Raw genomic sequence first — 26022 nt, 5'->3', positions numbered from 1 at the left:
ATTAAAAAGGTGGCGAAGGGGCCTTTTACCTCACACCTAGGGCTACCTCACTTGGGGTAAAAGCCCCCAGGGGGATTATATCGATATTGTGTAGATCCCGGGCAATAGTTATGGGACACAATTTGTCAGTTTATGCAAATAGAGACAGCAAGATGTTTTTTTTTTTTTGTAACGAATTAAGATAATGTTTATTCAAAATAACCACTTCAGAAAAGGGGGCACAATTTCAATTACATTATACATTTCATTACATCTCAAGTATTCTATAAACAAATTATCTTTATTATGATTGGATCAGTCAGTGTGTGCCCACATTCTTTATCACAAATCTATTCCCCCACTTAAGAAAAATTATATGTTTTATGGGGACCTCTAGCCTCTGCAACAGGGGGAATTTGTACCACAAAAGTGCTGTGGTAGTTTTTGATGCTATTTAGTGTTTTGGGAGAAAATCAAATCAAAGGAGCCTTTTACCCCGCAGAGACTTTAGCCTACACTCAATTTTATCAGAGTGTTTACTTACTATTTACATTCTCCAAAAAAATAAAATCATAGCAAACTCCCTAAGGCCTAGTGTGCAATGTTTACAGTCTTAGTTCCTGCATTTTAAGGCAGATGAGCAAATGTTTTTTTAGATAGTTCTTCTACTGTCAGTGTGTTGTAAACATATCCAGAATTCCCTCACATCGTGTTAGATTAGCTCTTTTTTGGCATGCCATGCCACGTACTTGTTTCTCAGGAGTAGGAGGAGGGCTTTCGCTTTGGGCAGGTATCTGTATCACGTGGGTGTTGGCCAGGTAGGGCGCTCACAAAACCAGCGCGATCTGATCAGCCATTACGGAGCAGAGCCAGGGGTTCCGGACTGGATTGCATCGACACTCACGCGATTAAAAGTCCACGGAACACGTACCGGCACTGATCTGCCCGTAGGTGTGGGGTCACTGGGGTCTTCGCTTCTCTCTCACCTGGAGTTGAGCTCTAGGGTTTTCTTTTGGCATCGAGGTGGTGACAATAGTTTTTCCTTCTTAAAATGACGGTTAATCCCGATTATCTGGTGCTTTTATTCACCATCACATCTGGCGCAAGTGGGGACCAATTGGGATCGGATGAAAAGGAAATCGTACAGTTGATTTGGCAAGTCGTGGATTTGGCGACTAAACAGGTATTTTCATATTTCGTCCTGATGGTGTACCTGTGCGTGTTTGTGTATGTGTGTAGTAATTGTGGTGGGGGCGTTAGAGTTAAACATAATTAGAAATAATACTAATAGTTTTTCAGCCGTCTTCATTTTATATTGATATAGGCCTAATACCATAAAAGAAAATATGACAAGAGTCTAAGGCCGAGTGTTTATTTATTTAAGGATTTTTTATTATTATATATATTTTTTACAGTTGGATACTCTTACAAATATGAACCTAAAAAAATATGCTTTATGAGGTAATTTAAATAAACTGGTTTAAAGTCAAACATATTATTTAACATTTAGGTCACTCCAAAAAAAGTAATAAATTTAAGGGTTAGATCAGGTAACAATTGAAGGCCACTTTTTTATGTGTATACAAGAACTGATCATCCATCCTGTCTCCTTGCTCTTAGGCTGGGCCAGTAAATGAACTGCATGTCAAACCGGAGCACATTGAGCCCTCTGAGGAGTGTCAGGAGGTGAGTGGACTCACCGAGGAGGTCTTGACAACTGCTGCTCCACTCGAGGAAGCCATTGACCAGGTGATCATTCTCATATTTATCTGCAGAGAGAAAAGTAACCCAGCATTTATAACAAAACAACGGGGCTTATATTCAGTCACATAATACAGCTAACAAATGTCAAATATACAGTTATGAGGAATGTTTTTCTTGAATTGTGTCACTACTGTTTAGAAGTCCTATTTCATACTTAATTTGGTTGTTCTGAATGCATAAAGGATGTTTGCATTTGTGAGTTCTTAGTTCCATACTTAAGACATCTCCTTAAACCAATGGATTTCAATGGATCCTTTGAATAGACAGCTGAACTATTTGACTTGTCTACACACCATGTAGCATATCTTAGCAATAAATGATTAAAAACACATTATTAGACAGTTTGCGGTTTGATGCTTGCACAAGCAATAATTTGTTGGTGTAGATTAAACACCACCACATGAAAGTGGGTGACTTCCTTTACTTAGTGAGCATGAGCAACTTTAAATAGTTTCTACATGTGTGCAGTTGAATCAGCGGTTATGTGCGGAGGTGGACACAGGTGCAGGGAACACCTTCTGCTTCTGTATGGATGGACAGCTTCACATGCGTCAAGTCCTTCATCCCGAGGCCTCCAGCAAGGTATGAAACTGTAAACACTGCAACTGAGTGGGTGATATATGTAGTAGAGTATTAAGGGATTTGTAAGCTTGGTTAATAACCTTGTGTGGTTTTATTGTTTTTCAGAATGTTTTGTTGCCTGATTGTTTCTTCTCATTTTTTGATCTGCGGAAAGAGTTTAAGAAAAAATTCCCGTCTGAAGGGGAATTGAAAAACTTGGATCTTCAGGTCATGGCTGACTGTATCCTTAAAACATGTCAAATATAAATGTTTGTCTTTTTTGAAAATCTCAAATAGGTCAAAGTTGATTAAAGCACATGTTAGTTCTTTAATTGTATTTGCAACTGACAGCCAGTGTAAGGAAGTTGAGTTTGAGTGTGCATGAGAGAGAGAGCGAGAGAGAGAGAGGCAACAGGGTGTTGGCTTCAGGATCCCAAGGTTTTGAAATGCAAATAGACTCACAATAGTGTGGGCTCATTGAGACAGCAAGAGAAAGCCAAGAGTGTTTAGCCAACAAGCTTAACCTGTCACACCTACGCTGTAACATTTTAATGACTACACACACAATGCAATAGCACAGCCCTGTCTGCACAGTAAGAAAGGTTAATTGAAAGTCATGCTCTACTTCCATATTTACATTGTGCTTTTATGGAAGACCTTTGCGTTTCAACGGTTCTTTTACTTTTAAAAACCATGCCTTTGTTGTTCCTTGTGTCATTACTGTGTTATTAACAGGTAATTAAGGTGTCGACAGTAACTAAGCACTAACTCTGACTGTATTCCTTGACTGTTGTGATCAGATCTAAATGTGGTTGTAGATTCATCTCTTCATGCTTTCACTTCATACAAGGTTGAACAGATGTCAAAAATTGTTTTAGCATTCCTCTCTGAGCCTGTTTGTAAGTTCTTTTAACTTATAGAGTGTATACTGTATATTATCATCTACATATATGAATTTAATATCCTGTAGTGTTTTTGGTATGAACATGCTTTGTTCTCGTTCATAGGCCATACATTTTCCTGTCCTGAAAAAGTGAATGATAAGTTTGAGACTGGCACCTGGTAAGAGCTAACAAACTTTTGTTGGCAAACGTGTTCAATTTATATGAGAAACATTTTTTGCAGTGCTGCTTGTTCAAGTTACACAAAAGGATCATCCAAAAATGACATTTCTGTTATCATTCACTCACCCTTGTAGTTCCAAACCCATGTAGTTCCAAACCCATGTCACTCACAGTGGAGCACAAAAGGAAATGTTAGTCCGTGTTCGTCTCAGTCACCATTCCCTTAAATTTCATATTTTTTCATACAATGAAAGTGAATGGCGACTGAGGCTGCCAAACATCTCCCTTTGTGTTCCATGGAAGAAAGAAAGTCATGTGGGCTTGGAACATCATGAGAGTGAATAAATGGCTGAAATGTTATTTTTGGGAGAACTGTTCCTTTAATATATTTTTGTCCTATGTGTGATCTGTGTAGTAGTAAGATGGAGAGGGTAGATGATAACACAGTGATCAGAGCTCGAGGTCTTCCCTGGCAGTCCTCGGACCAGGATATTGCTCGCTTCTTCAGGGGTCTCAACATCGCCAAGTATGCACACAAAACCTGCAAACAACCCACAGCCAACATTAATGCATAATTATCATGCAGTCTGTGTACAATGGCAATCAAAAGTTGACTACCTTTCTAACGAAGAACTCTTTGTGTGTGTAGAGGAGGTGCTGCATTGTGTCTGAATGCTCAGGGCAGGAGGAATGGAGAAGCACTGGTGCGATTTGAGAGTGAGGAGCACAGGGATCTGGCCCTGCAGAGACACAAGCATCACATGGGCACCAGATACATTGAGGTGCGGCAACCCTATACAAACTAGTAATAAAGATAAAATTGTCGCCAATAGAGGGGTTCCTGAACTTTTTTTGCCACTGAATCCCTATGATCTAAATTTATTTGTATTATTCTGTCCATGCTCACTAATGAAATATTAATGTTGTTTTTTTTTCTTATTTTTATTTGCATTTAAATTAACATATCTTTTTTTTAACGTCATTTCTTGTTGTTATTATTATTACACATTTGTGTTTTATTTAATTCAGCATTACCATTTTTATCACAATCTCATGAGCTGCCTTTTCTAATGAAGACCTGTTTGGGAAGACCTGGTTCTTTAAAAACAAATATCCTTTTGTATTCTGGTGAACTGAAGTCCAGTTGCATGCAGCTTACATGCAGATCTGATTGTAGTAATATTGATGTGAACGCTTTTCACATGTATACAGTAACACTATTTTGCAATGCAGGTTTACAAGGCAACAGGTGAAGACTTTCTAAAGATAGCAGGAGGTAAAAATATCACATCTTTGTCCCTAAGTTTGCATGTGTGTGAGATGTGGATACATTATTTAGCACCTTCAATGGGATGAATGCAAATGTAGCATAAACTGCTGTCAGTTATAGTATATGGTTAGTTGACATGAAATACCTTAACAAAGTTTACATTTCCTGCGGTGTGAATGACATACTCCTTCTGAAACTAATTTAAACAGCATTTTTAAAATTCTCTTGTAATTATTATTATGCATAAAGCTTCATGACTTTAATTGAGATATTACATGGAGTATTTGTACTTTTAAAAATGATCTGGTCACATCAAAGAGCCATTTAAAATGCACTAGTGATGGCAAGAAGTTGTTTAAGAATTGTAAAAAAAAAAGTGTGTCCATTGTCAAAAGTCCATTGACACATTATGCAATTACCCATTTATCACATTATTTCCTTTGTGTTTGTGGTGAGTCAGTAAGATTTGAATGAGTTTTATTGTCTGTTTTGTATGTTTCTAGCTTTCATCTATTCTGAAAAAATGTTTACCTAAAAATATGCTTCATGTGGTATCATCTAAATTAGCTGGTTTTATTCATGTAAAAACATTATTAAACATAACTGAATCAACCTGAATACATTAGGTTTCACCAACAAAACTATTATAAGGGTTAGATCAGGAAGAAATAGCTTTTAAAGGTAACTGTTGCAGGTTTCAACTTTTTTCAGTGTACAGTATGTTGAGCGGCTCACTCATATGTGAATGTTTGACTGACAGGTACCTCTAATGAAGTGGCCAATTTTCTGTCGAGGGAGAATCAGGTTATTGTGCGCATGCGTGGACTTCCGTTCACTGCCACTGCAGAGCAGGTGCTGCAGTTCTTCTCCCCGGCTTGCCCCGTGACTGACGGCAGCAATGGCATTCTTTTTGTACGCTTTCCCGATGGCAGGCCCACTGGGGATGCTTTTGTCCTGTTCTCCTGTGAGGACCATGCTCAGAACGCACTTAAGAAACACAAGGACATCCTGGGCAAGAGATACATAGAGCTCTTCAAGAGCACTGCAGCCGAGGTGCAACAGGTGAGAGAGCAACGCGTCTTGTTTGGTTTGATTTACTGTGAGAAAAAAAAAATGGTCAGATAACCTAAAAACTATGCTTCTTGTGCTAACATCTAAATGAACTTGTTTCATTCAAGTCTAATAATATTAATATAAATATGATTTAATATGACTAAATGAAAATTAATACATTAGGTTACACCAACAAAAGTAAAATTAAGGGTCAGATCAAGTGGAATATGGGGCAGTCCAACCAAAACTGGAAATTCTGTTATAATTTACTCACCCTGATGTTGTTCTAAATCACTATGACTTTCTTTCTTCCATGGAGAACAAAAGGATATGTTTGGCAGAATGTCAGCCTCAGTCACCATTCACTTTCATTGTGTAAAGATGCAAAGAAAGTGAATGGTGACTGAGGCTGACATTCTGTCTAACATCTCCTTTTCTGCTCCATGGAAGAAAGAATGTATTTTGAGTATAGAAGTATGTTCATGAGGGTGAGTAAATGATGACAGAATTGTCATTTTTCAACTATCCCTTTAAGCTATTAAGCATTTATGACCTATTACAGTGTATGACCTGTTATTTAGATTGTATTTTAGTTTGTTTGAAATGTCATACAGACAGAGAAAGGTTGTGTGAGTGTGTGTACAAATACTTGAATGTGTCGCTCACTGAACAAACACTCGACTCGACAAACTGTAAAAAATTTGCTTTTCAATGCTCTCATAACATTATAATCCCAAGCCAGGTTCTCTAAATCCTCACCTTCTTCAGATTAAAAACCTTTAACATTGCATTGTGGTACTGAATTTGTAGAATTACTTGGAATTTCTTGTGTGTTAATATTTAGTTGTTGTCCGAAGTATCTGGTCAAAAGGAAGTGGAGGGTTAGGCAGGCCTGATCGGTTCCAACAAATATAAAACCTGAACCCCTACCTAAAACATAGTAGGAACATGGTCTTTTTATATTTGGGTGTGCTTGAAGACACAGACTAGAAATAGACCAATAATGGGTTTGATAATAGATATTGTTTTCCCAATGTTCACACTTTTCCACTTAACCAGTTTTCGGTTCCTTAATATTGAGAAAATAACTGATAAATGGCCAAATATGTTAAAAATCTCTGTTAGGAAACATTCTACTTTGTCATAATTGATTTTCGTCTGCTGTTATATTGTTATAAGGTTGTTACTGTTATAATAATAATAATGATTAAAATACTAGTAATGCACATAATATTTTTGTTGTAGTCTAATGATTATTTAGTTGTGTCAAAAGGCAGAAATAAGACAAATGAAAATAATTTTTGCATATGGCAGAGTTACCACAGTCACTCGACAGCATTTGTGGCATAATGTTGATTACCACAAAAATGAATTCCGACTAGTCTTTTCTTTAAAAAATGCAAAAATCTGGGTTACATGGAGGCACTATGAAAGTGAATTTGGCCAATTGTTGAAGGGTTTAAACAGAAATGTGAAGCATAACATTTTATAAAAGCACTTGCATTAATTCTTCTGTTAAAACTCATGTATTATTTGAGCTGTAAAGTTGTTTGAATTGTAATTTTTACAGTCATTTTAGGGTTTTAGGGTTTGTTGACATTACATTGTTTAAGTTGTAAAATTGTCTTTAACTTTACACAGAAAAGGTTAATAAGTGATTTTTATCTCACAAAAATCTTGTTTACATGCATATCCTTTATGTCTTGTGGCTATTACTTTTAAAACAGTGAGTATTTTAACGTAAAAAAATTGGCCCCATTTACTTCCATTGTAGTGCATCACTGTAACCCAGATTTTTTTTTTCTTTTAAAGAAATGGAGGGACGAGTCGAAATAAATTTCTATGGTAATCATATTATGCCACAAATGTGTTGATTGAGCATTAAATGTATTGAAAATTATGGAAATGAATATAATTGGCATTGGTCATGAGAAAGAATTCCAGATGATCTCTGCACAGACACGCCAAAGTTTTCTTATCATGTGCTTAAATGATCGGAAACATATGTCTGAACAAGTACAATTAAGTACAATTCATCCCTCATCTCTGTTCCTGAAGCTGTAAACAAGACAGAAGTCCTCTTGATTATATGTGTCTGTGTAGTATTGTCTCTGCTTTGGTTCAGGTCCAGACATTTTACTCTTGCATGTGTGTATTTGTATGTGTCAGGTACTGAACAGATACTCATCGGCCCCATTAATACAAGTGGCCCCCTCCCCCATCTTATCTGTGGTGCCACCGCCAACATTCATACCCCAAACAGCAGCAGTGACAGGTATCCGGGACTGTGTGAGATTGAGGGGTCTGCCTTATGATGCCACCATCCAGGATATATTGGTTTTCCTGGGAGAATACACAGCTGACATTAAACCACATGGAGTGCACATGGTGTTGAACCAGCAGGTAATGCTCTCGGATCCACTTATATTCTAATAAACGTATACACAGAAATCAGAAGTTACTGACTGTATTTGAATTCACATAGAATTAATTAAATACAATAAAGAATAACTCACCTATGTACTTAATAATGTGTTCTGTCAGGGAGTTTTCCCCCTTCGGCACTGCCAGAACAACCGTTCCATAAAAAAGATGATGAATCACTCAGTGCAGCTGCTTCTGTCAGGACTTGTGTTTCTTCATTCCTTTAAAATGTGTCCCTGATTTGACTGTCATGCCTCAATCCATATAATATCTTAAAGCACTGGTGGGTTGTGACCCAAAATTAATACATTAAAATGTTATGTGAAATCATATTATAAATTACATTTAATTAATTAAAATATGTAATTATGTTATTTAGATTTTAAGAACACATTTTTTTTATATAACATTTTGACCAAATAACAATTTGGTACTGTGTTGGGTCACCACTTGATGTCTAATGTAAAATCTAGGTCCCAAATAAAATACAGCATGCTGCATGCTCCACATGATGTAAAGCCAATTCAAATATTTTCCATATAAACCCACAGGAACCTAAAGAATAGGCTTGTACATCTGCAGTCAAAAACAAAGAAAACTTGCATGTAATACATTTAGTGTCAGGGTCCAAGCTGATGGCTTTGTGCTCTTGGTCTTGCATTTTTAATTATATAGTACACCCAATTAACAATCTCTCATTATTTACTCTCCCTCATGCCATCCCAGATGTGTATAACTTTCTTTATTCTGCTTAACACAAAAAAAAAGATTTTTAGAAGAATATCTCAGTTCTGTAGGTCCACACAATGCATGTGGATGGTGACCAAAAATTGGAAGGTCTAAAATGCACTTAAAGTTAGCATAAATGTAATTCATACGACTCCTGTGGTTAAATACACATCTTTAGAAGCAATATGATAAGTGTGAGTGAGAAACAGATCAATATTTAAGTCCTTTTTTACTATAAATTCTCCTCCTTGCCCTGTAGGTGGCGATATGCACAAAGATTGCGAATCACCTAAAAAAGGTGTGAAAGTGGAGATTGATAGTAAAAAAGGACTTAAATATTCATTTGTTTCTCACCCATACCTATAACGCTTCTGAAGACATGGATTAAAAAACAGGAGTCACAAGGATTACTTTTATGTTTCCTTTATGTGCTTTTGTAGCTTCAGAATGTTTGTACCTATTCACTTGTATGGAACTACAGAGCTGAAATATTCTTCTAAAAATCTTAGTTTGTGTTCTGCAGAAGATTGTCAAACACATCTTGGATGGCATGAGGATGAGTAAATGATGTGAGAATGTTTTTTTTTAACTTTTAAAATTGATTTGATATACAGGGTTTCATCCTTTTTTAAACTGAGTTTATATCAACAATTGTGTATGTGTGTTTGGTCAGGGTCGTCCATCGGGTGATGCTTTTATCCAGATGCGTTCGGCCGATCGGGCATTCCTGGCGGCCCAGCACTGTCATAAACGAAGCATGAAGGGGCGTTATGTGGAGGTGTTTGCATGCTCTGCTCAGGAGATGAACATCGTGCTGATGGGGGGAACGCTCAACAGGAGCGGCCTCTCGCCGCCACCATGTAAGTTACAATGTAAGTGCTGCTGGGCTCTGGGTCTGCTTCTCTCAGCTGTGTGTGCGGGTAGGTGGCTCTTCACATCTTCCTGTTTTTCCCCTTCTTCTCGTTCATTCATTTGGTGGGTGTCCTGTCCAGATTTTTTCAGTAGCAGTAGGAATCTCATTGGGTGAATGTTTTTGTCAATTCAGGTCTGATGACTGTAACATATAGCCTCAGTTACTAAGATGCTTTTCCACAGTAGGGGAACTGTGGGCTTTGAATTGGGTGATTTTGAATCTTTCTAATTTCGCATAAGATTTCAATCCACATCATAATGTCATATCACCAGTCACACTTTCTCTGAAACACATTGTGTAATGAAGGCACACGTGGAGCACATGTCTCTTTGGTGTAGTATAAATGTATCTCTTCTTCTGTTCTAGTCCTGGATAGATTGTCAAATCAGTAACTTTCCTACTGTAATAACTAAGGCTGGGTGATTTAAAAAAAATATTCACAATATATTTGCAATGGTTTTGCTTGATATATAAAATTAAGCAATGCCAAGAGTATTGCAGAGATTTTAATGCACTTTTTTTTAAGATTCCTAATGATTAGTTATTATACCACTTTTGCAATATCCAGTGTTGGGCAGTGTATTGAATAATCACAATATTTGATTTTGCAATGATTTTGCGTCTGATATCAAATTAAGCAACATAGAGAATACCGATTTTAAATGCACATTGCAAGGATGAAAGCATGCAGGGTTTTTCTTGGCTCAATTATCTTCGTTGGTGGTTGACGTACACGTTTGGTTCTTAACGATGCAGTTTTGTTGTTTACATAATTGCAATTAATATTTAGAATAAATTGTTGCATTTCATGTTTGTAATGAATACTATTTATTTTTGATCATCTGGAAATCAAACTAACTTAATACCTTTTTGTATAGGGCTTGTTATAATATTCATGAGAAAACCACTTCACTGATTTGTGACTGTGCTTCTATAGTATATATCCTTCTTTTTTCATTACATATATTGTTTTTGTTTTATCAGTCTCTTAATCATTTAGGAATATTTGAAGCCAAACCAGGCCAGTATGTTTCCTAATATCAAACATAATTAGAACAGGAAATATATTACAATATTACATATGACTTTCTTAATAATTTATATTCTACATTGTAGCCTACTTGCCCTTGTTTTAAGACCATGGATTGATCCTCAGTTTTTAGTTAGTATTTCTTAAAAAATAAACTGTAAATTTGTTATGAAAAAACAATAGCCTAAACAACAACTTTAAAAACTTACCTTTAATACAACTACCACAGTTGTAATGGAAAATATATTAAAGTTTACTGTGATAAATTTTAGTGTGTTGGGTGTGTTGATGTCACAAACAGAGAACGGACAGCTGCCCGTAAATGCTCTCTCTGTCGCACCACCATCCACAGTCAGCCTTTATCCCTCTCAGAGACTTGATTAGCCTGATAAGGGGCCGGGTGTGTAAAATCACGAACCGTGACTCCCCGCCCTCCACCCTGTCACATTCTTCCCTCGTTCTCTCAGTCCAGGGAGCCCCCGGCAGACGGGACATAGAAGCCCCCCCCCCTTTCCCTGTGCAGGTTATCTCCACCTTCCTGAATCTGGGAGTGGACAGGTGGGTTAAGATTAAGATTAAGATTCAACTTTATTGTCATTGTGCAGTGTACACGTACAGAGCCAATGAAATGCAGTTTTCCCAACTAGCTGGGGTCAGAGCGCAGGGTCAGCCTTGAAACAGAGCCCCTGGAGCAGATAGGTTCAAGGGCCTTGCTCAAGGGCCCAACATGTTGTCCTCCACTTCCTCCACTCCAGGCGGCCGTGCTCCTCCGTCCCCCGGCATCCTACTCCATTGGGGTGGATGGTAGTGGCGAGAACTCCATTACGGAGTATCCCTCCTGCTTCCCGGGTTTTCAGCACCAGTGTAAAGCAGTTAAATGGAAAGGAGGAGGCGAGAATGCTATCTATGCTATCCTGTCACCGGAGCTCACATATCAAGTGAAGCCCGGTTGATGCTTCACTTGATATGCTCTTTTATCATTTAATATTCAGATTTGACTATCCATAATTATGTTTTGACTAGTCAGAACTCCAATTTTAGAAACCTGTGGGGCATTTTTGACTAGTTGTAATTCACTTTTAAGAAATCTACAATGCATTTCTGACATGCATAATTTATATTTAAGATATCTGCAATGCAACTTTGACCAGTCATTTGTTTCCATAGGATTGCATTGAAAACTATTGTTAGAGCTTTTCCCTAGTAGAAATGGATATCTAAAATGTATTTATTACTAGTACAAATTATAATTTAAGGTATCTCTAATTAAGTTGTTACTAGTAATACAGGTGAAACTCGAAAAATTAGAATATCGTGCAAAAGTTCATTAATTTCAGTAATTCAATTTAAAAGGTGAAACTAATATATTATATAGACTCATTACAAGCAAAGTAAGATATTTCAAGCCTTTATTTGATATAATTTTTATGATTATGGCTTACAGCTTATGAAAACCCCAAATTCAGAATCTCAGAAAATTAGAATATTGTGAAAAGGTTCAGTATTGTAGGCTCAAAGTGTCACACTCTAATCAGCTAATTAATCCAAAACACCTGCAAAGGGTTCCTGAGCCTTTAAATGGTCTCTCAGTCTGGTTCACAATGAATTCACAATCATGGGGAAGACTGCTGACCTGACAGTTGTGCAGAAAACCATCATTGACACCCTCCACAAGGAGGGAAAGCCTCAAAAGGTAATTGCAAAAGAAGTTGGATGTTCTCAAAGTGCTGTATCAAAGCACATTAATAGAAAGTTAAGTGGAAGGGAAAAGTGTGGAAGAAAAAGGTGCACAAGCAGCAGGGATGACCGTAGCCTGGAGAGGATTGTCAGGAAAAGGCCATTCAAATGTGTGGGGAGCTTCACAAGGAGTGGACTGAGGCTGGAGTTACTGCATCAAGAGCCACCACACACAGACGGGTCCTGGACATGGGCTTCAAATGTCAAACGTCTTACCTGGGCTAAAGAAAAAAAGAACTGGTCTGTTGCTCAGTGGTCCAAAGTCCTCTTTTCTGATGAGAGCAAATTTTGCATCTCATTTGGAAACCAAGGTCCCAGAGTCTGGAGGAAGAATGGAGAGGCACACAATCCAAGATGCTTGAAGTCCAGTGTGAAGTTTCCAGTCTGTGTTGGTTTGGGGAGCCATGTCATCGGCTGGTGTTGGTCCACTGTGCTTTATTAAGTCCAGAGTCAACGCAGCCGTCTACCGGGACATTTTAGAGCACTTCATGCTTCCTTCAGCAGACAAGCTTTATGGAGATGCTGACTTCATTTTCCAGCAGGACTTGGCACCTGCCCACACTGCCAAAAGTACCAAAACCTGGTTCAATGACCATGGTATTACTGTGCTTGATTGGCCAGCAAACTCGCCTGACCTGAACCCCATAGAGAATCTATGGGGCATTGCCAAGAGAAAGATGAGAGACATGAGACCAAACAATGCAGAAGAGCTGAAGGGCGCTATTGAAGCATCTTGGTCTTCCATAACACCTCAGCAGTGCCACAGGCTGATAGCATCCATGCCACGCCGCATTGAGGCAGTAATTAATGCAAAAGGGTCCCAAACCAAGAACTGAGTACATATGCATGATTCTACTTTTCAGAGGGCCGACATTTCTGTATTTAAAATCCTTTTTTTTTTATTGATTTCATGTAATATTCTAATTTTCTGAGATTCTGAATTTGGGGTTTTCATAAGCTGTAAGCCATAATCATCAAAATTATATCAAATAAAGGCTTGAAATATCTTACTTTGCTTGTAATGAGTCTATATAATATATTAGTTTCACCTTTTAAGTTGAATTACTGAAATTAATGAACTTTTGCACGATATTCTAATTTTTCGAGTTTCACCTGTAAAATCAATCATAAAAATCTGCAATTGAATTTTGACTAGTCAGAACTTAAAGATATCTTTAATATGGTTTGGCAAGTCATAATTCAATTAAAGATATCTACAATTCTGCATCTTTAAAGATGTCCTAATTAAATTTTTTGATATCTGAAACTAAGATATGACTAGGCAAAATATAGTTGTAGATATCTTGAATTTGATTTATTACTAGTCAATTTTAATTTGAAGATATCTATAATGTATTTATGGATGTCTCAAATTGATTACAGACCAGGAAGATCTTTATTTGGAGATATTTGCAATTATTAATCTGAGTGGAAGAATTTTAAAAGTCAGAATTCTGTTGGAAGAATCTTTGCCATCCGCCATTTCATTTTAATGTTAGTCTTGCATGTTTGATTTATTTTAAACAGAATATAGAAAATAAAAATAGAATCCAATAATAAGGAACAATGATGATGGAGCACTAGTAAAATGTATTTGAGTCAGCCATCATTCCCAAATAAACTCAAATAAAATCAGAAGGGACCCCTACATTAGCTCAAAGGTCAATTGCACATTGCATGTCTACAGTGGGCATGTAATTATTAGAAACAAACTATATTGCTCCATATCTCATCACTGCAACACAGCAGTACTTCTCTCAGTGTTGCTATTACACACTGCCATCAAGTGGACTATAACGGTATTGGTAAATATAACACAAGCATGTTTAATAAATAAATTGATTTAATTGTTAGTACCATTAATTAATATATGTGGCAGGGTAGAGGCATAAATAGCCTAATACGGGACCAGGTGTGTAGGATCACGACCCGGCCCCGCCCTCCACCCTGCCACATTATACACTATGTATTAATTAATAATACAGAAGTAATATTAACTAGGACATCAGTTATGACTGATTATTTAAATTGTTGAATGAGGCTTCACTCTTTTTTTATGTTTAAGGAATTTAACGGATTTAAAATGTATTTGCCCAATTTCACATTTTTATAGATTGGATAATGATAAATTCAAAAGACCTGTTTGGGGTTGTCTGTCGGTAAATTGGTCCGTGCGTGTGATTTCTTTTTTTTTTTTTTTTTTTTGTGCATTAGTACTACACATATTACAGCATATTGCTGTTTTTATTACATTATTATGTTGAATTATTGGTGCATATAAATGAAAATTATTAAATCGAATTCTTGTATTCATTTTACTGTTGTTTAGTTTTTTACATTAAGCATTTCAATAGAATTTCTTTACTCACAATGGTGCGTAAACTTGTAATTGGATGAAATTACATTTGATTTTAAAATACTCAATCGGACTACAGTTACTTTTTTATAGATTATATGATTACATATTAACGAGGGAACAATTGTTAGTAATTGATCATTCTAATCATTCTCTTTTTTCAATCTTTTAAATTTTTCATTCTAAATCAGCACACCGCTGATATGCGTTCAGTAAGTCTTTGAGTGTTTTCAGAAGAGAGGGGGAGGGGACGGTTGTGTGTACTGAATTCAGAACCTCTACTAGCCAGCCAGGTGAAGATGGAGAGGTCTACCTCCGCATTTAACCACTGGATCTATAAAGATAATTAAATTTTTAAGAATGAAATTACACCAAATGTGTGCAGCTCACACTTTGAACTTAATTGCTTCAAAGGATCTAGTGAATGCCATCTCTAAGGGTCCTGCCTGCAGGGTACACAATTGTTCAACTGCATAATGTGCAGCAATATGAAACAAAGCCCATGGCTGTACTGTTGTTGCTGATGTTAGTGGAGTCCACGCCATGAAAACTGGCATAAAACTTGACACAATTGTTCCTTGTGTGACACGATGGTACACTGCATTTTTTTAAATAGTCTGCTCTTTTAGAATATTCTTGCTGATCAAAAGATAACATCTTGCACCTCTTTGGAATAGGTGATGGACTATCAATAAGCAGTAAGGGTTAAAAGTGTTTCAGTGTTTTTAGATGAAAGCTTTGACGTAGCAACATCATTGCTGTTGATTTTATGGTCGTTAATGTTTGTCATGTTGCTATTATTTTATGCACTTAAAACTAACTTAATGTCTCAGTGTTTTAAATTCTAAACTTTGGCGATGCACTGTCGTTGCTGTTAGATTTAATGTTTATGTCATTCATGTAATGTTTAATTTAAAAAAGGAACTATTTTTGTGAGATTCTTTTTGTTAGTAATAAAAAATGGAATACATTTTCATCCTCTTTGTACTTTTATGTTAAAATTATTATCCTACTTAAATGCATGTGAAATAAAATAGAATTAGGTTGAAAGTAATCCAAAAGTAATCACATTAGATTACTCCAAAAATTTAATCTACAAGATTATCAGTACCTGATTACAGTTCACATGTAATACGCCCAGCACTGTAAATATCTACAGTATATAAATATATATATATTGACTATACTGAGTAACATAGGCTGAAATAATATAGAGTTTTTTGCCCAACCCTACTAAAAACCAAAAGCCGCATGTAGAAGCCCCAGCATTCCACAGGCGGAATTCGATTAAAGGAGTCTGAATGCTGGCTGTTTGTGCAGGCACAGCCTGTGCTGAAGGGTGGACGGAACATACCTGACTTGTAGCTGAATTATAGTGGCAGATATTGATGGTTTTGGGTTAAGGTCTGCTGCATGAGTGAGCATGACACTATGATGAAAATAGAGGGTGTATGTTATGTAAAGATTGGGATTGACATTTTAATAGAAACTTGTTGGACAGAGGAATTTTTTTATTGAAGTTAACTGGTATTTTGCCAACTCAGTGAGCAAAATATTTTGGCATATTTAAAGGCTTCACACATGATAGATGAGATTTGAAATCATACCTGGAGTGTTAAAGGGATAGACCACACAAAAATTCAAATTCTGTCATTGTTTGCTCACCCTCACATTCAAAACCTGTATGACTTTCTTTCCTCCAAGGAACACGAAGGGAAATGATAGGCAGAATGTAAAGGACTGACTGCCTCATTCACCATTTACTTAAGTGAAGGGCGACTGTGTAAATGATGACAGAATTTTGTTTTCACAGTGTGACAGGTGTTTGAGGTGGGCTTTGAGGTGGCTACTGCTGGTGTTTTGGTTTCCCATGCTCTAGCTTGTTGACAGAATTGATTTTCCCTGCATTGTTCCTTGTTTGTATGATGGGATGACTGCATGAGCCACTGATGACCAACAGTGAACAGGACATGGAAACGTGCTATGAAGTAGTTTAAGAAAACTGTTCAATGCATAAAGCCCTCATTGTAACTAGCTTAGGTTCAGTCATTACCACACCCTTGACTGATCACTTACAAGTCTTATGATTGAAAAAGTTTGTAGACGGGAAAGCTCTACAAGCATGATTTCATTCAGAATCATGTCTGGTTCAGAGTTAAGCAGGTTTGTTTTTTCACTCAATAATTTTGTAATGTCCCACCTGCCCTTCCCCCATTTTAGGTTTGTCCCCTCCATCATATTCGTTTCCTCTTGGGACAACTGTCCTTCCTGCTGGAGCTGTTCTTCCAGCAGGGGCGGTGCTACCGGTTGAGCCAGCAGCTATCTACCCCTCCCAGTTCCTGCTGAGTCCCCGGCCCCTGGCCCCAACCACTGCGTTCTACCCTGCCAATAACCCACTGTACATGAACTACACCGCCTATTATCCCAGGTGAGGGTTTTTAAATTCCTGTTATTGTTGTTTTCCACAGGTAATCCAGAATAAGTAATGTAATAGAGCAATGTTATGTCCTGGATAAGAAATATAGTAAGCTAGAATTCCATTTACAGAATATGATTGCATTCCACTTAATGCTGTTTAATGCTGAAGTGTGTAATTTCTAGGTCACTAGCATCACTAATTGGAATTGGAAAATTAGTAATTTGCTATTGACAGTGTTGGGTAGATTACTTATAGTCACTTCCAGAATATATTTAATGAATTACACAACTAAAATTGTAATCAGTAACATAATCTTTTTACCCCGTTTACTCCTGGTATTAAAGGGATAGTTCACACAAAAATAAAAATTCTCTCATTATTTACTCACCCTCAAGAAATCTCAGGTGTGTATGACTTTCTTTCGTCAACAGAACATATTTGAAGAAAATTATAAAAAATATCTTAGTATAGTATATCTGTAGGTCCTTAAAATGCAAATGGATGGTGATCCGATTTTTGAAGCACCAAAAATCACAGACAGTCAGCATAAATGTCATTAATACGACACCAGCTGTTAAATTATTGTCTTCTAAGGTGATACGATTGCTTTTGGTGTGAAAAAAGATCAATAATTAAGTACTCTAAGTAACTCTAAATCATCGCTTCGGGTAAGCTTCACGAGAGGGTGGAGTTCAAGCGGTCTCTCATGTGACGTATTCCTATGGCATGATACAGAGGTAATCTCATGTTCTCCACTCAGTTGAAACATCCAGGTTAAGCACACAAACGCACCATTGTGAGTAAAGAAACCGATAAAAACAGATCTAAACCAAAACCAACTAAGCTACTATACAGTGTTCCTCCTTCTCACTTGTAAACAGCACTGCTCTTCCGGTTGTGACTCACATGTGCCAGTTCTCCTGTTTCAAATGCCAATGCGATTACGTCACACTTGCATACCTCTGCTGAACGGTAGCATGATTTAAGTTAAAAATATAAAAAATATACTTTTTTACTTTTAGATTTATCTTATTCACACCAAATGCAATCGTGTTGCTTTAGAAAACTTTCATTTAAAAAATGGTTCCTATTGATGACATTTATGCTGACTGTATGCGATTTTTGGTGCTTCTAAAGATAAATCTCCATTCACTTGCATTTTAAGGACCTACTGAGTTGCAGATGTTCTTGCTTTTCATAAGTGTGCATGCATGTTGATTTCAGACACACTCAAGAAGATTTGTGAAGTTCTCATTTGCTAATCGATAAATGTGGCAGGCTCACTGACTAGAAGGGCAAGATTAGCGAAAACAGTCATTCAATTCAAGTTGTTCTGAGTCTGCTAGTGTAGAGCCAGTTTAACCGGCAAAGTTTGCTGGGACTCAATCAGGACAGATTAGCGTTTACACTTCAAATGTGATGTGGTTAAACATGTTTTTGACTACATTCTTATGTAGTTTTTAATGATCCGATCACAAAAAGTTTAAGACCTCATTTCCTACTGTATTTAGCACTAACCACATGTGATCTGGTCACCAAAAACGCATCTTAATACCAGGTGTAACTGGGGTCTTAGATTACACTTTTAGACAATCTAATCTGGATTACTGATGGATTACTTATTGCTAATTTATTTGAGTCAAAACTGATATATTATGTATTCGTTATGCAATCATGTAATCCATAAAGTAGTTGTAAAAAGTAACTGGAATCTGATTACACACAGTTTAAATTGTAATGTAATCCAACTAAAAATACAAAATGTTTGTAATCCATTTTAGGCTATATGTAGTCCATTACTAACTAACATTGTCTTTTAGTCAGGAAAGCAGATAGTCCAGCCCCATACTTAAACCATTGGTTGAGACAATGTTGCTGTGTCTGACTGGTCAGGTTACTCAAACAGCGTTTTGATAGCGTCACAGAGCATCTCAGCCCTACAAATGCAAAATGCAGTAACTATTCCAACACTGAAAATGGCATAAACAGTTTTTGCTTGTCCAGCCAAATGTGAATGATCACATTGCACAATCTGTTTTCTGTGGATCTGAGCATAGTTAAGCCAAACCGCCTGTCACAGGACAGAACCTAGTCTGAGAAACCCGTTTTGGTGCACTAGACAAATTATACAGTTATGTGACATCAGGACACTCGCCAGTAGTTTTGGTATTATATTATATATTATAATTTTGGCATATAAAAGCAGCATAGATAGTTGTTTAATGGAGAAGTTTCATAAAGTGAGAAAATGTATATACATTACTTATACGTGTAAGCGTGTAATATTTTTGTTTGAGGGTAATGTATTTTGTGTTTTAATGTTATTTTTGTGTTAGATGCCTGTGTATTTTGTGTTAATGTAAATTAGCTTTTTCCTCAGGCAATTTTGATGAGCTGCTTAAATGAAGACATAATGACTTTGTTTTTAAGAAGGACTTGCACAACTATGAAAGGGTGTGTTCACAAGGCTAACAGACTGCACAGGTCTTTCAACAGAGCTATAATGCCCATTTTAGCACACTCCATTGTGGAAGAACTGGTTCACACACCAAATGTGCATACGTGTGTATGTGAGATATAACGACAGAGAAATAAGATGAACATTATTTAGCTTTGAGAAGGTCACATAAATGTAAAGACAAACTCCATAAATCAAACTATCACTGTGTAGCATCTACTTTAGTAGAAATCTTGGAAAGACTTTATAGTGGTAATATGTGGTAATTATTATAAAATTAATTCTATTTGCATGTCAGAACCCATGTCATTATGCTATACAAATGAATGGTGATGCGTGTATATTTTTGTTAAACGTTTAAAGACTTTTTCCATTTTCCTATCCCAATGTGCAAAAACTAACTATAAGTAAGCCATTCCTGGTTGATTCCTCCTAAAAGTGAAAAATGGTTCTTTTAAAACAATGCTCTGTATATTTAAACCTTAAGACACAGCAACATTGGCTCAACCAATAATAATCTGTTTTTTTCGACCTAATGGCGGACACCTGTTTGAAATGTATTCCATAGGTTTGCAGTTCAGTTTGTTGACTCAAATGGCACAGACATTACACCGTTTACCTTCAATGCTTTGTACACAAAATTGTGATTTCTGTTTATGTTTATAATTTCATGCAAATCTGTTGTCTAACCACAGCCCACCTGGCTCCCCCCCTAACATCAGCTACTTCCCTGCTGGCCACACCCCTTCAGCTGGCTCAGTCCTCTCAGCCCCACCCACAGCACTGATACGAATGCAAGGCCATGCCCCTTCCTATGCTTACAACAGTGGGGTTAAAGAGATCCTCAGCATGGTACATGGATATCAGGTGTGTTTAAAATACACATCCACCCACAAACGACTCTAATAGCAGTACTTTATGTCAGTGTGAATTCAGAAAAGGGACAGGAATTTGTGCCTGTAGGATATAATCATTTTAATCTTGAGTTAAAATGCCCTTCGAATTGCAGGTAACTAAATATTAGAAAATTCACTGAAAATTAAACCACAGTATTGACAGGCAGCTATTAATGTTATCTTGCAATGTTACTGAGCACCACTGATCCAAATAAACTCAGCAAAAAAAGAAACATCCTCTCATTTTCAACGGCTTTTATTTTCAGCAAACTTAATATGTGTACATTTTTGTATGAATATAAACAGATTCAACAACTGATACATAAACTGAACAAGTTTCACAGACACGTGACAAACAGAAATGGAATGAGCCCCTGAACAAAGGGGTATCTGATGTGGCCACCAGCTGCATTAAGTACTGCAGTGAATCTCCTCCTCATGGACAGCACCAGATTTGCCAGTTCTTGCTGTGAGATGTTATCCCACTCTTCCACCAAGGCACTTGCAAGTTCCAGGACATTTCTTTTAGTTGGAATTGTCCTAGCCCTCACCCTCCGATCCAACTGGTCCCAGAAGTGCTCAATGGGATTGAGATCCGGGCTCTTTGCTGCCATGGCAGAACACTGACCTGCGTGTCTTGCAGGAAATCATGCACAGAACGAGCAGTATGGCTGGTGGCATTGTCATGCTGGAGGATCATGTCAGGATGAGTCTGCAGGAAGGGTACCACATGAGGGAGGAGGCTGTCTTACCTGTAATGCACAGCGTTGATATTGCCTGCAATGACAACAAGCTCAGTCTGATGATGCTGTGACTCCACCTCCAAATTAATCCTGCTCCAGAGTACAAGCCTCTGTGTAACGCTCATTCCTTCGACGATAAACGGAGTCCAACCATCACCAATGGTGAGACAAAACCGCGACTCGTCACTGAAGAGCACTTTTTGCCAGTCCTATCTGGTCCAGCGTAGGTGGATTTGTGCCCATAGACACAATCCTGTGCAGGTGTTGTTACACATGGTCTGCCACTGCGAAGACGATTTCCTACCGTCTGTAAGCTGTTAGTGTCTTAATGACCGCTCCATAAGTGCATGTTAGTTAATTGTTTATGGTTCATTGAACAAGCATGGAAAGCATTTTTTAAACCCTTTACCTTAAAGATCTGTAAAGTTATTTGGATTTTTACAAAATTATCTTTAAAATACTGTGTCCTGAAAAAGAGACGTTTCTTTTTTTTCTGAGTTTACAAGCCCTAGATTGTTCCACACCATAAAGTGTGTGTGTTTATAGGCAGGGCAGGGCTGGATTGTAGGTAACATTAAGGTGTGTCTTGTACCCTGCGGTGTACAGCATTGAAGATTTAGATGCTTTTGTGGGTTTGAGTAACAGGGCCGCATAGTTGCATTGTCACACTTCCTCTGTATGCTGAACAGGTTCCACTGGTCTGAATTCCCTCACAGACATTGAGTTAAGGTGCGGTGCATTGGCATGCTCTAACCTGAATACTGTTTCTCATATGTTCAGTTGCTATGGGAGACCACTGTTAGGATTCCTCCGGTGTAGATCAGGATAAGGCAAAAGGACTCATAATAAATATACAATCACTTAAATGACTTCTTTTTAGTTAATTTGAGTTAGTTTTGGAGTTTGAGAATGTTTTTTTTTTACTTTAGTTTCAGTTTTTCCTAATTATGTTAGATTTAATTTTGACTTATTTAATGGAAGTATTTTCATTCAGTTTTCATTTTATTCAGTTCCATTTTGTTCATTCAAGTTCTGCTCATACATTCTTAAGGCAAAGTATACTTCAATTGTCAGTGTTGCTGATCACTCTGCGTGCAGTATGTGTGAGATGCAAATTTCATCATTTCGACTGTCCTCGTGCGGGACAGATTTTCTCATCTCTCTGATGCATGCCTCCACATTCACTCGTGGTCAAAGGAGTACACTTGGAAAGTGTACATTATTCCCTAAAAGAAAGGCAATACGGTCAACGAGCGCAAATCGATTGGGAACGCAGAAAAAATAAAAAGAAGCATACTCAGGTCTATAGTTCTCTTTTTGTACAAACCTACAGAACAATAGTATTCAAATATTTATAAATATATACATTACTGTATAAAAGTTTTTGGCAGTTGTAAAAAATCTTTTTTTATAAAGTGCCTAAATAATTTTCATTTATAATTTAACTTCAGATAAAGTGCAGTAAACCTAAAAAAAACTAAATCAATATTTCACGTGACCACCATATGCCTTTAATACAGCAGAAAGTCTCCTAGGTTCACTTGCGCATAGTTTTTCAGGGTTGTTGGCAGATATGATGTTCCAAGCATTTTGGAGAACTCACCACACTTCTTTGCATTTAGGCTTCCTCATTCTCTTCATATAATCCCAGATTGACTCAATACCTTTGAGATCAGGGCTCTGTAGGGGCCATAACATCTGTTGCAGCACCTCTATGTTCTACTTCTATTTTAAAAAATGAATGTTCGAAAATCTAAAATTCATATTTCCTATTGACACACTAAAGCAGATATAAAATAACCACCTCAAGACAAATGTTTTTGTCTATATATATATATATATATATATATATATATATATATATATATATATATATATATATTTGAACAAGAGGAGTGAAATAGGGTGTGTCAGTCTCTTCAAAATCCTTGCTTCAGGTTTAAGGGTGTTGCTCTGATAGTGCCATGTGTGCTTGTAACTTGTTTGTTAAAATTGCTTGCCGTGTTAACGTGCTAATGGTTTACTCATTAGAACATATGTGTATTTCAAAATTGGTACACTACTCCAGTATCATACACAAGTATTTAGTAATAATATTTATAAAGGTTTATATTGTGCAGTATTCTAAAAATGTATGTATTTAAGGTGCACAATGTCAATATTTGTTTATACAGTTAACCTTGATGAATTTATTCCTTGAGCGGAAGTGTCTGATAGCAGAAGTTATTGAAATAAAGATAGTAGCTATATTCTGGTCATGTGAGGGGACCCTCTCCATTTAGAATTAAACATCTTAGAATAAGGCTACTGATAAGACTTTTCATCCCATACATGATTTCCAACATTTCTTAAAAGTGCCATTCATTACTTGTAAAACTTTTTAATGAGTGCAACTTTCAGAACTAAACACCAAATATTTGACACCACAGGGGTAAAATGTTTTAAGTTGCATAATATTCTAATGAATAGATTATAAAAACAGCTGGGCTCCGGCAATGCACAGCCACAATGTGTGATTTTCTTCTATGCAGGCTGTACATTTTGCCTAAGGCAGTTTGCTTGTTAGTCAGTAGGAGTGCTATTACTCATTTGAGGTGGGGCTTATTACTAATAATGTGGCATAAGCATGTATCTCTTGAGTAAACCTAATTTTTTCTTTCTTTTTTTAGCCAGGCAACAATGATGCCTTGGTAACTCTCCCCCCTGTGCTGTCGGCCAAGCAGCCTATTGGAGACCATACTCTAGGAGGCGGGGCCTATATTGACTTGCAGTTGCTTTAAGCCAATCCATTCACAAGGCCACACCCCTGTGGTGGAGCATGGATTTAACAAACCCCCTCAAAACAAAGCAGTTTATGCCTTTCCTTAGATTAGCTATTTATATGAGAATTTTTTAAAGAAAGATATGTATTTTGACATTAATGTATATTGCACATTGTTTTTTTTATGCATTAGAACTAATATTCTACTCATATGGTTGTTTTGCTGAAGTCAGAAATGTGTTTGTATGTTTGTGTACATACATGCATGTGCAGTGATATTCACTCAGGAAATAGCTCCTCGGGTCTAAAAGACTAACTGCCGAATCAAGATTTTTTCTGATACCATAAATTTAAGCCAAAGGACCAAAAAAAAGTTTGTATGTGTGTGTGTTAGTGTCTGTTTCCCTGTTGATGTGACTCTACCATGAGTATGTGTAAATATGTGGAGGCCTTTTTTTCTTTGAAGGTTTTAAAATGCATGATGAAGTTCAAAGAGCTAGCTGTTTTAACATGTTTACAAGATTCGCCACATCCGTACATTATGCGCAATGTTGTGTGTGGATGGCTGCAACTTTATAGTTGTGCAGCCTCATTGTTAGGTGATTTTAACAAAACCTGTCAAGAACAATTCCTGGTCTTTTTTACTCTGAAATCAAAAGAAACAAATAAAAAATTATATTTTGCATTTAGAAAAGTAATCATATTTTTAAGGGCATCAATATTTTTTACATTGTGACATAATTCTCATTACCGCAATATAAAAAAAAGAAAAAAAGATGGTCATTATGATATTATTTTTACTGTGAAACATTTTTTTTTTAATTACTGTAATGAGGGGGGGGAAAAAAGGAATGGTAAAGCAACCTCAACTGGCAAAATGTGCTTAAGTGTCCTGAAAATAGTTTCTCAATGCAAAAAATGAAGTGTAGGCTTCAATTCAGCACAATATATCTTTACTTATGTGTATATATATGTATATATTTAGCATTGATTTGGGTTTAAATATGATCAGTACATTTTCTTAACAGGTTTCGTGAGAATCACCCTTTCGCCAAAATTGCTCAAATGCAAAATCAGGAACAATTAATTACTTTTGTGCTTTATATCCATGTCTGTGTGTCATGAATCAAAAATATGCATTGTCCTTACTCAATGTACAAAACCCTATAGATAAATGTACCCCAAATGATGGATGCATGACATGTGCCTGTATGTATGCTCGTGTGTGTGTGTGTGTGTGTGTGTGTGTGTGTGTGTGTGCTTGAGCGTGTGTATTATTTCACATGCACACCATAACCAAGTCAATGCATGTGTGTTTATTTAATGCACTCAGAGAGTGTTTCGAGCGTGCTGTATCGATTTTCACCCGTTGTCTGTGTATTAAGGAGAGTGTTTGTGTTGAATGTGAACAGGTTTATTTGTTACCTGCAGCTGAATCCCATCTGTAACCTTCTGTTTGTTTATGCCAATGTGCCTTGTATATTATACCCTGTGCTTTTTATTAAATACTAGTGTGTAATTAGCATGTTTAGTGTTTTATGAGCTGTAGGAGTAAAGCATGAGACAGTAAAATAGAGTGAGTGCAAGTAGTACCCACACATGCCAACAGGCAGTAGTAAAGCTAAGCACCACTCGTTCAAGTTACTGATCTGTTACCATCATTTCTATAGTTTATAAACATAAGTAGATGAAAAAATCATGAATTTGGCTGTTTGGAGAAAGTATTAATTTATTTTGATATTTTATAATAACTTTAAATAAAGAAAATGTAAGATATTTGAGGGATTGAGTGACTGAATCACTGATTATGTACACATATTTACATTTTCACACAAAAAAATAAGTGAGAAGTGCTTGAGCTAATA

The 26022-nt window shown here is 36.8% G+C and overlaps 1 protein-coding gene across 3 annotated transcripts; it reads left to right on the top strand.

The window, feature by feature from the left end:
• The first annotated feature begins 829 nt into the window (after positions 1–829).
• LOC127658328 (epithelial splicing regulatory protein 1) lies at positions 830–25790 on the top strand. 3 transcript variants are annotated; one of them, XM_052147561.1, is made up of 15 exons: positions 831–1162; positions 1600–1728; positions 2212–2325; positions 2431–2545; positions 3105–3203; positions 3312–3366; positions 3784–3894; positions 4018–4150; positions 4602–4644; positions 5399–5700; positions 7861–8094; positions 9518–9716; positions 17101–17308; positions 20453–20624; positions 24066–25774. In XM_052147561.1, exons 1-15 carry the CDS (start codon positions 1031–1033, stop codon positions 24174–24176), a joined length of 2157 nt encoding a protein of 718 aa, XP_052003521.1. In that variant the 5' UTR covers positions 831–1030; the 3' UTR covers positions 24177–25774. The 3 variants fall into 3 exon arrangements, with proteins under 3 accessions (XP_052003524.1, XP_052003521.1, XP_052003523.1); XM_052147563.1 differs by having other exon boundaries at positions 833–1162; positions 9518–9704; positions 24066–25769; XM_052147564.1 differs by lacking the exon at positions 20453–20624 and having other exon boundaries at positions 830–1162; positions 24066–25790.
• Positions 25791–26022: the final 232 nt, after the last annotated feature.

Source organism: Xyrauchen texanus, chromosome 17 (genome assembly GCF_025860055.1).
Source record: "Xyrauchen texanus isolate HMW12.3.18 chromosome 17, RBS_HiC_50CHRs, whole genome shotgun sequence".
Taxonomy (NCBI): domain Eukaryota; kingdom Metazoa; phylum Chordata; class Actinopteri; order Cypriniformes; family Catostomidae; genus Xyrauchen; species Xyrauchen texanus.
Note: the sequence above shows the minus strand (reverse complement) of the source record. Positions and strands in the feature narration are given on the sequence as shown.